At 43.3% G+C, this 14,090-nt stretch overlaps 1 protein-coding gene across 1 annotated transcript in view; it reads left to right on the top strand.

Annotated features, from left to right (window-relative positions):
• Positions 1-6,266: 6,266 nt before the first annotated feature.
• Positions 6,267-14,090, top strand: part of LOC118171655 (arylacetamide deacetylase-like) — an 11,999-nt gene continuing 4,175 nt past the window's right edge. Inside the window, exons 1-3 of the mRNA XM_035334948.1 lie at positions 6,267-6,467; positions 12,071-12,293; positions 13,359-13,428. Coding sequence (XP_035190839.1) covers positions 6,330-6,467; positions 12,071-12,293; positions 13,359-13,428 — 431 coding nt within the window. The 5' untranslated portion in view covers positions 6,267-6,329. The remainder of the gene's footprint in view (positions 6,468-12,070; positions 12,294-13,358; positions 13,429-14,090) is intronic.

The following is a 14,090-nucleotide window of genomic DNA, read 5'->3' as shown; positions in this document are numbered from 1 at the left end:
ACCCTTGCAGTCTTCCTTCTGCACAAGGCAGAGGGACTCTTCCTTGCGAGATTCTCAGGGGAGGCATTCTTTGGTACTTAATGAAAAGCAGATATATTTTGCATTAATTCCTAATCTTTCACTGTGTCTTATCAGTTATAGACTAGCAATTTCACCTTTATAATCTTGAGATTTATGTCTACCTAATAATCTTAAATTGATTTAATTTTTGTTCATGGAAAATAAAACAACACATCAGGATGTAGGTAATCAAGGAAGAGGTAAAGAAGGAATTTGGGCAGATAATTTAAATTTAATGCCTCTCCATCCAGTGTTCATGACAACTGCATGCTTCTTCTCTAACTGGAAAAATGTTTGCTTTTTCAGGTCGGTGGTGAAAATGAGAATAAAGTTGGAAAAAAATATTTTCAAAACAGTAGAAAGACAAAAAAATGTTGATACCTTTCTTCCAAGAAGTAAAAAGTGATATGCTTGAACAAAATATCACATTTTGAAAACAAAATACTGATTTGGAATCTTCTGTTGTCTAATTATGGTAATGATATGTTTTTTAGACCAATTTGGAAAACAGTCGATTGAATGTCTTAATGCTGTTATGACCCTAGCATACTTCTGGAATTGTTGCTTTGTCATGTATTCAGAAATACTGCATGTGTTAAATTTGAGCTTATTTAAATTTTGGTGAATTGCTTTTTTGAGTTCAGAGTATGAATGTATTCAAGACAAACATTTGTTTCCATTTATACAACTTAAAATTCAGTAATAAACAACAGATGGGAGAACTATATCCAAATCCTCTTTTATAAAACATCTTGCGAGTGCCATGTCCTCATTTTATGAAAATAGGCCAAAATCCATTCCTATAGGCATCATTAAAAAGTAGAGATAATAACAAAGAAGATAAGATAAAAGTAGAGATCGCTCTAACTGGGCTGCAGTTTTATGATTCAGTGAAATACAGTGCTAGCTTCTGAAAACAAAGCCAAAAGCTGTTTAATCCAGAGTGAATCCCACCATGTACATTCAACACTGCTGGCACCTTCAAGCCTGTTTTGTAGAGAGTGGGTGGAGGTACACTTGAGCCTTGTTTGGGCAGAAAAAGGATATAAGGAATAAGTGAGCCAATTTGCTTTTTGTCAGATTCACTAGTTACACGTTTCTCTCAAAAGAAAAAAAAAAAAAAAGAAAAAAAGCCACAAACCAAAACGCAGCAAGAAGTCCGTCCAGCTGTTGCTGGCTGGGGCAGTTCTGGCCTGAAAGGCCCAAAGCCGAAGGAGAGGGCACCAGCAGTGGGGGGCTCCTGCCCCCAGGGCCCTCCGGCACGCTGGGCTTTCCCCCTGAGCCCTGCATGCTCCCCACTGGTGTGCCCTTCTGGGCTGCCCCAGGTGCCGGCAAATTCAATCGCAAGGCACAGATCCACCTCCTGGCCGCCTGATCTGTGTGTCCCAAAAGTGGGGTTGGTGGGGGGCACATCTCTAGCTGCTCCCAGGAGAGCCGGGGGGGCAGACGAGGAAAAACGGCTGCACTGGGTGATGCTGAGTGTGTCCTGCGGGGCTGGGAGCAGGTCTTCTCCTGCCTTTCCCCGCCGGTGTCCCTGTGGGTTTTGCTGGTCTTTGGACGTGTGGTCCGGGGTGGTGCTAGTGCCCCTGCTCAAGGCTTTGCCTCTCTCCTCAACCACAGGCTGTGTTCTGGCATGCCGAGGATTTGTTCTCACCTTTGGGCAATGAAATCCTGTTTCATCTTTGTTGCTAATACCTCTTAATCCCCTAAAGAGAAGGACACGGGTCTCAGCTGCCTTATTTACTGGGGCACGATTAAAGGGTGATTTGATTGTGCGGTGAGAAGTAATGTGGTACTGTGAAGCTGTTGAGTGTGTCAGTACGAAATGCAGGATTGGAACCCTGACAAGTTTCAGGGCAGTTTGCAGCTGAAGCAGTGCAGGTCATTGCAGAGCAGTACGCAGCAGCTCAGCACTGAGGGCAGCGTGGCTTGAGAAATCACAAAACATCCACTGCTTGAATTCCTAATGTTAATAACAGTGTGTCTGGGTTTGGTGTGGATTTTATGTTGTTTGCTTTAATATCCAGCGCTTTTCAGCTGTTCCCTGACCAGCTGCTGGTGCCTGTTTGTGTACTGGATTAAGACCTAGTTGCAGCAGATGAGTGGCTGCTGCCTTCCACAGGGTACCTCCAGCCTTGCACTGTTCTAATTACAGTTATCGCTCAGTAGATGTCAGTCAGATAGTAAAAAACACAGGAAATTCGTACTTTTTACTACAACTTGTCTCACCAAGGGCACCATGGGCAATCGTTATTGGCCCCAGTGTGCCACCTTCTCGTTTCTCTTCTCTCTCTGTCCCTGGATGATCCCAGGTCACAGATGATCCCCACTGCACCGAGAGAAGCATTTACAGAACCAGTACTGCTTACCAGTGCTTGAATGCTCATGCATACGCTGGTTTTAGTGGAAAGAAAAAATTTTTAATGTTATGCTGCCTCCCGGTGGCTTTTTAGTTTATTTCTTAAAATCTGGCATTAAAACAGAAAAGTCATTTGGGGCTGGGGCATAACTAACCAGGGCACTGCTGCCTTTTGTCTCACCCCGGGTGGAATGTGGGGACAGGGGTCTGCAGGGGACCACTGGTGGCCCCAGGAGGGACCCGGGAGGGAGGGAAGGGGACAGACAGCTGTAGGTGGCCTGGTGGCTTCGGCAGTGCCTGCTCTGGGTGCCTGCTGCTGTTCTCGTCAGCTGTTAGCCCGCACCCCGTGAAGACGTGACCCACAGCACAGACGTATGGGAACACCGCAGTCCTCGTGGGATCAAGCTAGCGGCCTGTCTTCAACGGCAGGGCCCCCGCAGCCCTGGCCACGAGGAGCACCCCTGGTGCAGCCAGCGCCGGTGGGCAACGTGCCCAGGGAGCCCCATAGCGCCTGTCCCGCAGCCTGGGCCTGCTCTGGGGCTGTCCCCGGTCAGCTTGAGGAATGTTTGCTGCCCTCCTGCTCTCCCGCAGGAGCTAGTCCACGTGCTGTCAGCTCATCGACCTGCCCCTGTTGTTCAAGATCTGCTTTCAGATGGGAGCTGGCAAAGTTTCCATGAAACTCCATCACAGCTTCTTCTCAAGGGTGCTCCGCAGCCCTGTGCTGCTCCATGGAAATCCATGCTCAAGCGAACCAACGTGCACAGGGACCCCCGTGGCACAGCCTGGGCAAGCACTGGGAGTCCGGGTGCGGGTCCCGGCTGCGGCTGGTCGGGGCTATCCCCAGCCGCAGGTGACCATCCCATGAGAGCCGAGAGTCGTCATCTGCTGAATGTGTCCAACTTTGGGTACGACAGCAATTCAGACAATCAGTTTCCTACATTTGTGTATAGTTCATGCAAATGATACGCAAAATACCACCTTGCAAACAAGCTGGTGGAAACAATGAAGGCAGCAATGGGGAAGCGAGGTGGCATGGGTCCAGACTGGTGTGTGTGAGGGACCTACAAACTGCAGTACAGTTGTGAGAAGAAAGATACTGAAAGTTTAAAACTTCAAGAATATTTGCTATTTTAAAAGAAGCAGAGAATTAAAATTGTAGGCATGGAATAAACGTAATGGTTGATACATAAAGATAGTAAGCTTATACCACCCTTGCATTTTGCTAACAGAAAAACAAAACAAACAAACCCACAAATGAGGCCATGCTTTATCTTTCTAGAACGTTGACGTAAGGTGCTTCTGTACTCCTGTACTTTTGTTTCCTAACCACTCAGCCTGAGTGCCCCAAAACATCTACTGAATCTGCATTAACAAACAAGGAAAAAGAACTATTTAGCAATAAAAAGCTAATAACTTTTTCAAACTTACTTGGTCTTTTTCTTTAGAAATAGATTGCACTGATAACAGCAGGCCTTAAATGTGCATGAGAGGATTATACTACAGTCTTAGATCAATTTATTTCGGTCTTGTACTTTGGACTATATAATCTTTAAAGCTCAAGTCGCAACCAGGTTATACTCAGTTATTTCTCATTTAGGTTGCACAATATTTCTTTGCTGGACTGCCTTGCAAATACTTTTCTGCTTTGGAGAGGTCTGTTTCATGGTGTGTTTTCCTAAAACAAATAGATACCAGGCTGTGCTTTGGAACAGAACTTCATTGATCTGGATGGTTTTTTCACAGTAATGCAGTGAGTACAGTACATAGAACTCAATACGAGGGGAAGAGAGGTGAAGAGGTATTATATGGGCTTACAACCTACACCTGCTCATTAATTTCTTCTTTGCAAACCACATCTTGAAAATTCAGTCTGATATAGCAATACTATTTTTAGCAGGACTGTTTTGTTGAGGTAGCAGGTCAGTGTGTGAACCAGCTCATGCAAATCTTTCCATGGCCGTGCAACGTGTCCTGTCGGACAGTCTTGGAGGGCATGGCTTCTGCTGCAGAGGATGCTAGCTCCAGGCAGGGCTGTGGTCTGCTTCTGTTTCCACTGCAGTTTTAGCCTTGTCTTCTGGTCTGTTTGCATTCTTATTATTATTTCTTTATTTTCTGAAACAGTAGTAGCTAGCATCTGTGGAAATACAGAAGATATGAAGGGGGGCACACTGAATTATTCTTTTGTTGGTATGTTATATTCAGGGAGGGCAGCAAAGCTAGTTTTTCCTTTAGCAAATGGTGAGTGGTGGAAGACTGCAACAGAAAACTGGCAGTGGTGGGCAGCAGTGAAGGGTTCTGAAGGTTACCCATTGCCTTGGGTAGATGGCGAATTCAATTCATTATTACTTTCGCTGCTGTATATTGGGGTAGGTTGCTGCAACAGTTCACTGGAGGACAAGAAGGATGGCTGTGCGAGATGACAAGATTGTAGTGTCCAAAAGCTAAGCACTGAGGACCTGCCTAAGCCAAAGGTGAATTCAGGGTAAGGACAGCACATAGAACTTATGTGCTCAAAGTTTACACCCATATTTGAGGTGTAGAAAGCTGTACGGCAGGAGGGGGTGAAATATTCTGTGTGTGACAAAATGCTAAGAACAGCTCTGTGGTAGTCTGAGGTCTGGCCACATCTTTCCCCAAGCTATTCGACAGTTCTGAAACAGTGAGAGCTGATCACACCAAGAAATCTGTCCTGAAAGCTCGTGTCTCTCCTGGAGGGGGACAGGGCTTTTTCCTCCCTGCCTCTTCCCTGTCAGTGTGTGCCTTCTTCCTCTGCTGCCTGAAATACAGCTCCTCCATCTGCATTTTCCTTCTGAGCCTCCGAAGAGAGTCCCTGAGAAATGGGTGATCTGAGCTGGTAACAAGAGGAAAGTAGGGTTTGTCCTAACTCCCCGGGGAGAAGCTAACACCATTTCTTTCCTCTTCAGTTGTGCTTGGGGGAAGAGAGGAGGAAAAACCAGGTCAATGCAAAGGGAAGACTTTTTCTGTTCACGTCTGTTGGGTTATTTAACTAAAAAGCTGCTCTGCACACTGAGAGGAGCTCAGAGGGACAAAGTGGGGGGAACCTAAACATTTATGTTTAAAGCAGGACTCTTACCCACTCCTTGTGTGTGAGAGCCTGTAACATTTCCTTAATGGAATTATACCTATTTTATCCATTTCTCAATTCAGTCTGTGCAGAGGTGGTTACCTGTGGGAGATGGATAGAAATCTCTTCATCCTGCGAATAGCAGCAATTAAATCTAGTCTTTCAAATATTAGCTAGAAGCCTATCTATTTTTTTCTGCCGCACCTGTTATTACACAACTGATTTGATGTGTTAGTACATGATAAAGGGTGCACTCCTGCCAAAGCAGTGTGTGTTTGTTTGAGAAATGACAGAGGATATATGTGGTTTTTGTCTGATGCTGTTTGGTATCTTTGTAAACTGGGATCTGTTTGAACAACTACATTATGATGATAAAGCTAATAGCTCCTGGATATTCAATACATCCCTTTGTCTGTGACTGTCACTTTGCAGCAGCCCTTGGTTCACAGGACCCACCCAGTTCCTTTTTTTTTTTTTTTGTCCTCCCAACTGCCTTTTTTCCTCGGAAGCCTTATTGCTGGTTACTGTTGCCAAATGCCAAAAAAAGGGTGACTGTGGTATATAAACCTTGATGTTTAATCTGGAGTTAAAGTGCTGACTCTACGTGCTTTGAGTGCTTGAATGCCTTGCTAAAGAAACGTGTTTTCTCCCAGCACGGCAGAATAACCTCTGTGCAGAGTGATCAGATGAGAAATCACCTCCTGGGTGGGATCCAAACATAACATGGGATTAACTTTGCCCTATCTGTGTGTGCTGGCTCGTAGCTGTTAAGAGTCAGTGAGAGCACTTAATCTGATCAGTCCTGAAGAAAAATTCACGTAGAACATGGGGGCGAAACTGCTGTGCTTCTGCATCGCCTCTGCCCTTGTCGCATACTACATCTACACCCCCATTCCAGAGAACATTGAGGAGGGCTGGAAGGTGATGCTCCTAACGACTGTGTTTAGGACCGTGGGGCATGTGGTGAGTTCAGTCCTCTCTTTGGTATGGGCTCAGGAGATCACGCTGGCTTGGGGAGAGACAGGTACAGAACAGAGGATGTTATCAGAGGCTCTGTGGGTACTAGATACATGGCAATACGTATGTGTAATGCATATATTGTATAGGGTAGTATATAGGGCAGTAGTATCTGAAGTTGAGCATTGAACTTGGTGTAGCTGACTATAAAGAGACTGTTAGAAAAGGTTATCGGCACAGCCTTACAAAAAAAGGACAATGAGATTAACTAGATATGTGATACATAATGTGAATATGGATAGGTAAATGCAAACAAGTGTATTTTGTGGTAAGGTCCTTGGCAGCTGAAGCACTGCCCCTTGAACTTTGTGTGCCACGGAACCTGTATATTGAGCTCCCTCAGAAGTGTTTTGTTGGATGTCAGCAGCAGGAAAGCTAGAGTACTTCTTAAATGCTGTTACCTTTGTGGTTTCATAGAAACCTACTGATAGCATGAGCCTAAAAATAAACAAAGCTAATTAGAGGAGTGTTAAAGTTAGAGCATGAAGAAATTACACTTCTACACAACTAACCATAATTTGGCTTTAAAAAAAAAAAAAAAAAAAAAGCTTTCTGGCTAAGCAGCACAGAACCATATGCTGCAGTCTGGAAAGGAAGTGGTATTATACCCTGTCTGCAGTTACATGGTAATATTTACTGGCAGTGTGGTCCTTATGTTGTTCCATGCTATTTTTACATGTTACAGCCTTGGCTCCTGCTTCATTTCGGTCATGTTGTGCAGCTATTTCATACGTATTTAAATAATTTGCAAACCTGTACACGAAGCATAAGTTCTGTAGTTCCCACCTCTGACGTACATTGTGCTCGGAGCTGTTTTGAGTCCGGCCTGCACCTAACGCGCAGCCGTGGCTGCAGCAGTGTGACCGCACTAGAAACAAGGTCAAAGATGAAGGTGAGGGGGGAGCCGGGGTGCTCACTGTTGCAGGCATCTTTCTGGATGGCTGCAAACATCTGGAGGCTGCTTTTTTCTCCACCATAAAAATCTGTTGAAAGGAGGCTCTAAGGAGCCCTGGGAGAGGTTTCTAGTTTTCTTGACAGGTGCTCCTGGAATGCTTGCTTGCTGTGGACCCGAACGCTCGGGCTGTGCTTAAAAGTGCGTGATGATGAGTCAAGCTGGGCAGTGGTTTTCAGCCATGTTCTGTCACCAGCTCTTTCTTTTCTGCATTTCTTCTCTGCTTCCCACTGGTATTACAAGAATTCTTAATTGATTCCTAAGGGTGGGATTAATCAGGTGTTGGGAAAATGCTTGAAAGCTGTTTGGTGTTGTGAAAGAGTATAAAATCATATAACATCATTTTCAAATACAAAGCTGTTGGTTTCTGTAAGACTTTTGATATAGGAGCAATCTGCTATTCATCTATTCATTTTTGTCAAAAGCAGGAGAAATTAAGAAAAATCCATGCTTAATGCATTTATTCGTCTGCTAATTATGGCACTAATGAAATGTGCCAGTGATAGGTATCTTTAATGCACCTTTGAAGGCTGATGACAGAAACAGTGTGCTTACTGGAAATGGTTTGCAGGCCCCTTTTAAATCTTCTTTTGGAGGTAGCCTGTAAAAAACATATGTCTATAGATGGTTCATTTCTGTAGCAACGCTTTGTGCCCGGTCATTTGGTCAGACCTTAGCCTTCAGCACGGCAGTGCTAAGTGCTCAGGATACAGATGCAGGCTCCTTCAGTGCTGGAGTGCTTTGTGTTCTCACTTTAAAATGGAATTGGTGTCTTTCATGGCTATTGCATTAGCTGCCCATTAAACCTACGTCTGCTATCAGTAGCAGTGGTGTGGAGCAAGCATGTTTTATAACTGTGCTCAGATCTCAAGCAGAACCATAATCCTGTGGGGCTTTGACGAAGATAGCTTCCTTGGAGTTTTTAAGATGTCTGTAAAGCCTCCTAAATACATTCCGAATGGTCATCCGATTACAGGGCAACAATTTGTAATCACTTAATTGTAGCTCTGGATTTGAAGAGACCACCTATTTTAGTCTAAATCCCTCAGTTTGGTTTGAGGAAGGGGAAATAATACTGTTAGTATTATTTAGTATTATTATACCATTGAAAACTCCTTCCCAGGAGGGTCTCCCAAGGTGATATACAACAAAAGCTGTCAAATAGCAGATCTCAGTCCTCCTCCTCCTTGCTTCAAAGGGTACCTGAGAGCCGTCTAGACTCTGAGCCGAAGTGTGCAAGCTTGTCTCTGATTTTGGGCTTCCTGACCCAGACTCCCAGTGCTGTCGGAGGGCTGCATCGCGTGGGGTCTTCACTCACTGGAAGGTGTTGGCTCTCTACATCGTCTCCGTTCTGTGGATGAGTAGCTGATGTGCATAAAGCCTGTGCTGGTTCCAGGCCTCTTTTGAAATCTGTGATTTCAAAACCAGCGTTGCAGTGGGTACTGGAGGTCCCCAAAGGCATGTCAAAGGCTCACGATTAGATTTTGCAGCTGGCTGACATGTGGAGGATTGCAGCTGGGTGTGGGTTCACTGCTACAGCCAGCCTGTGGCACACAGGAGGTTCCACTTGTACAAATCCTGTTACAGAAGAGAGGCTGGGAATGCCTCAGTTTGCATGTTTATGTTATAACAAATCAAGCCTACTAGGTGGGGAGTAGCCTTTGAGAATAAACTGGCTGTTTTCTCTGGTGGTAACAAAATTCTTCGCATTTTCAGGCAGTACCATATGCACATACTATAAAATGTATGTGCTGTATAAATTGCAAGACATCTTTCTTCATAGCTAGATGTTTCCCTAGCTGCAGCACTGTGAAATCCCCCAGAGCTTTCTCCATTATTTGTTTTGCTGCTCAGAAGCAGTGAAATCCTTATTTGAGTTCCGTGCAGCCCATCGCACAAAAACTGCCTGGCTTCATGCTCAGCTGTCGGAGTGCTCCACCTGGAGGGGTGCCTCCCCCTGAATTATCACCAGTTCAGATGAGTAAGACATTAAAAGTAATGTTAGGTTCTCTGCCTGCCAAAGCACAACTTGTCTGTAAGTGTTTGTTTGTTTGTTTGTTTGTTTCTGTATGCGTTTTCTTTGCTGTCATGTAAAGACCCCAATATGACCAATGAAAATGAACTTGCTACCGGTGGTAGAAAGCTACTGTGAAAAATGCTTTTTAAGGCATAAGGATCAGAAAAAAAACCTCAGGTGTTTGGTTTTCCTCTTACCCTGTAACATGCATTAACCTCAGATCTGTGACAATGAGAATTTTCGGATGAAAGCATGATTTCCTTTTGACTTTCATTTTTGAGGGAATTGCTACCATCGTTGGGAGTCTTTCACAAGCTCAGAGGAATTACGACAGAATTCCCTTTGACCTGTATATTTAATTTTACAAGACGCTAATCCTAAGGGAAAATACTACAACTAAGAAACACTTATGTAAACTGTGTAATCTCTATAGATAAAAAGTTTTGGCACGTGTATGTATCTGTCTTCACTGAGCTTATAGAATGTAGGAAATTATGATTTTATGTATATATATATAACCATTTACAACAACCATAATCAGGAAATAAGACCATATTCAATTCCAATTTATTACTATGGCTTGTATGGTATGAAAACAGTACTAAATCTTTGCTTTTGAAGCAGGGAACATCTTAGGAGGAAAACAAAATATTCCGAATATTGTAAACTTATAGCACAAGACTGCAAATGCTGTTGTTTCCTCACAGAAAGCTAGTCAAAGTTATCAGTGCAATTATGGGATTGTTTATGCCTGTTCAAACAAATAATTGTATACTGACCTGAAACTTAGGTAAGTTCTCCTATTGTCACAGAACATCAGCCTCTCAGTTTTCAGAAGTTTAACTAGAATATGTACAAGAGCAGTGCATGTTAAACCAAAAGGTAATGTAAATTAGTTTGAATTTCTAATTTTGCTTGAAATGAGAAATCTGAGTTCTTAGTTCACTTTCAGATATTCAGATAGCAAATGGCTGTCAAGCAAATTTTAAGTTGTATTTTTAATACCCCTTGTTTGTCTTAAATAAAACCCAACAACAACAACAAAACAACAAAAACCTCTTCCTTAATGTATTAGATAATTCCCCCAAATATGCTCTTTAAACAAAAAATTAAGCATCTTTCACAGCATAGAAAATGAAGCCTTTATTTTTTTTCCATTGTGACATTATTCTTTTGTCATTTTTTTATATTTCCAGGATACATTTCAAATATCATATAAGCAATGTGAGAAGTAAGTTTCTTTAAAACACCATATAATCTAATGAAAAATATATTTTTTTAAAAAAAAAGAGATTTATGTATGTTCAAACTCTGGCCTCATCTGTATTTGTAGCAATTCTCCCAAGGCAGCTGTGAGGAAGCGTGGCACCTCCTTTGGTGTGCGACTGGTTTTGGAATGAGTAGCTGATCTGCATTTATTTCTGCCACAGTCGTTAGCAAATGCCCTTAGGAATGTTTTTGCTTGGATTCGCTCTCGTATACAAAGGACTGAGTACAATTAAAGCCAACACAATTCTTGAAAAATATTTTAAGTTCAGGCTATAAAATAGTCTGTGAATAAGAGGAGTCTGAAATGTTTTAATCGATGTAAATTGTCATGATATTAGGGAAGCCAAAGGTGATAAATATGTTTTTGAAACTTGCAGATTGCCCACAGATTTCCTTGTTAGGGTTTGTTTTTTGTTTTAATTTTATAGAGCATTTTAAAATAATTGTGATCTAATCTAGAGTCATAGAGTTTCTTAATAAATGTTTTGAAACATGACTTTCAAAGGAAGCTGCTGTAACAGTATTAAGGTTGGCAGTTCCCAGCTCCCTGAATCACATCGTTTTTCTTCTGTTAGGAAGTTTCCGTGAAGTCTGTTTGGAAAGCTTTCCCTGCCCTTCCCACAGCTGCCACACACAGGCACTTTGACCCCTGCTTTTCCCACCTTGGAGGCGGTGAAGGTTCCAGCCCTGCTGTACAGCCGAGCTAGGGTCAAGATTCCTGGGAAAAGGGACCTTTCTAAAGGCACTAATCTTACGGGTATTCTCAGGACTAGTGCATTTATTGGGCAAACAGGTACTGGTTAGCATCATCCTAATTTCCCCGCTTGGTGCAGATTCTCTGCTGGCCTGGTGGAATTTCTCCTCTGGTCAGAGACTTTGTGGGAATTCCAGGTCTGCACTGACACAGGCTGCTCATTGAGCAGACCCTCGTATTGGGCCTGGGGAGGCTTCAGTTGATTCTGCTTTCTTCCAGATCCTCTGTCATGTCCTTGTCCATCAAGGCTTCCAGGCAGCTCACCCCAGTTCATACCTGGTGTCTTAACAATGACAAGGAGCCATGTCCCCCAGGCTGCCTTCCAGGCACTCCTGGGACTGAGTTTCACGTGGAAATAGCGGGAGAGAAGGGAGTTGAACAGCTTGGACTGGGCAGCATTGACAGTCTGAGACAGCAGCTCCTCTGAGTCAGCAATGTTTGGCCCAGGGACTTCTGCAGCATCTTTACAGACTTGTGCAACGTTAAGTGGCTTTATGGAAATGCGACCTTGGGGCGACTGTGTTTAAAATACTGCTTTCTCTTCTCTTGGGCTTTAGGCTGAGGTTGCTGATCGGCTGGGTCTGATGCACTACATGGAAGCTCTGACGCTGATCACAGTTGCTGAATACGTTGCACCGACCTCTGATGAGAACGTCACCGTGACAGACACGGAGTTCAGCAACGTGGCCGTCCGTCTGTATCTGCCCAGGAAGGCAGCTGGTGGACTGAGGAGGGCGGTGATCTACTTCCATGGCGGAGGATGGTGTGTAGGGCAGGCAGGTAAGCTCGATGGCCCAGTTGCAATGGGGAGGATTGGAGGCTGGTATTTCACCAGCTTAAATGCAGCAGCTTAGGAGAGGGTGGTCATTGTCATGAGGAGGAGTACGAACAACTGGTTCAGTGGTCTACTTCTGTCACGGTATTTTATGTGCAGCTGCTAGCATGGTTAGGGCGTATTAGTTGGAGAAAAGAGCAAAACTGAGTATCTTCAGGAGAAAACAAAACAAAACAAACAAAAAACCTCCTCTCCACGTAAGGATAAAAAAAGAAATGGGAATCAAATGGGGATGCAGTGACTAAAGGTCTTTGGTTCCCAGGAGCTTGATTTCCAGGTGCCTCCCCATACCTCTTGCTCCAGGCAGGGCATGGGGTATTTATTGTTCCCTGAACTCTATTTTAGGGAGTTTTGACATACCAGAAGTCATCTATTACTTTATCTTTCATTCTCATGAGTGTGCTTCTAGGAGGGCAAGCACATTTCTTGTGCTTCAGTTACAATTGCGCTGTCAATATTCGTCTCATATTTGGTGTTCTTCCACATTAATTCCAACAGGTTTTTCTAAAAGGTTTTAATTGTGTGCTATGCTTTAGCTATTATTATTTCATGGGAATGTTTCATGTTCCATCTCAAGCCTAGTCACGTTCTCCCCTAGAGCATATCCTCTGCTTCTCTTTGCCGTAGTTCAGCGCTGTACAGAAATGGACAAGTTACCATTGGCCATCACCCAAACTGGCATCAGAGCTATAGTAGATATGGCTGAAGTTCCCAACAACCAAGCCATAGCTCACTTAAGTTGTTGGGCTGCTTTTTCCTTGTGTTGTGTAGTGCTTGGAGATTTAAATAATGTATTGTATATTTTTTCCATGTCTAATCCTATTGGATAGCATTCAAGTGATGGCCGGATCCCTTGTCCGATTCATGCTTTGAGATAAACCCACGTGTGCCACAGTCTCATTACACTGCTGCAGTCACCTGAAAGTTTCTGCCAAGAGGAACACGCAGCTGTACGTGTATTTGTTCTTAAACGCACTGAAACAAAATTTAAGAGACTCATTTCATTTCAGGCATGAAATCCTATGACCTTCTGTCGAGGTGGACCTCAAGCCAGTTAGATGCTGTGGTCGTATCAGTCGAGTAAGAGATTCTCCTTCTAGATCAAATGAGGGTTTGGAATAAGTTAACCTATTTCAATTTAACTTTGCAATGTATTTTATTTTGATCATGTGCTTTCCCTCGAGTTTTAGGTATTTGTAAACAAAAGCTGTCAAGGTTGAAGTGGTGACTTGTGATTGGTGTTTATTTTGGGCGTTGCTTTTTGATGTTGGGTGGGTAATAAATCCTGTCTCCAGGATAGACAGATAATTCCCATTGCTGTAGGCACAGACAAATAGAAACCATTCACTAGCTAGGACAGATGCGAGCTGTCCTTTCTGTTTTTATTAACAGCAGGAAGTAACATCTGCAGTGTTTGATCTCCTTGCTCTTTAGTATAAACAGTAATACTAAAATCATCTGCTTGGTATTCACCAGTAACTTTTAAAAGGGGATTTTAATTTTAGATCATTCTCAAATACATGATACCAGATAGCTATTGTGTTGCTGGGCAAACCACCTGAGCAACATCTCTGCTGATTACAGACAGCTGTGTGCAAAGAGAAAAATAGTGCTGGTAATTCAAGATATCTTTCTTGAATTGCTTTTGTTGCTGCAGATTTCCTGCTGCACTAGTAAATAGGCTTGTCCTGCTAGATCCTCTTGTTGCTGTCATAATTACATTGTCTATTAAAAAAAAAAAG

This window comes from Oxyura jamaicensis, chromosome 9 (genome assembly GCF_011077185.1).
Source record: "Oxyura jamaicensis isolate SHBP4307 breed ruddy duck chromosome 9, BPBGC_Ojam_1.0, whole genome shotgun sequence".
Lineage (NCBI taxonomy): Eukaryota > Metazoa > Chordata > Aves > Anseriformes > Anatidae > Oxyura > Oxyura jamaicensis.
This window is presented reverse-complemented; position numbering and strand designations above follow the sequence as displayed.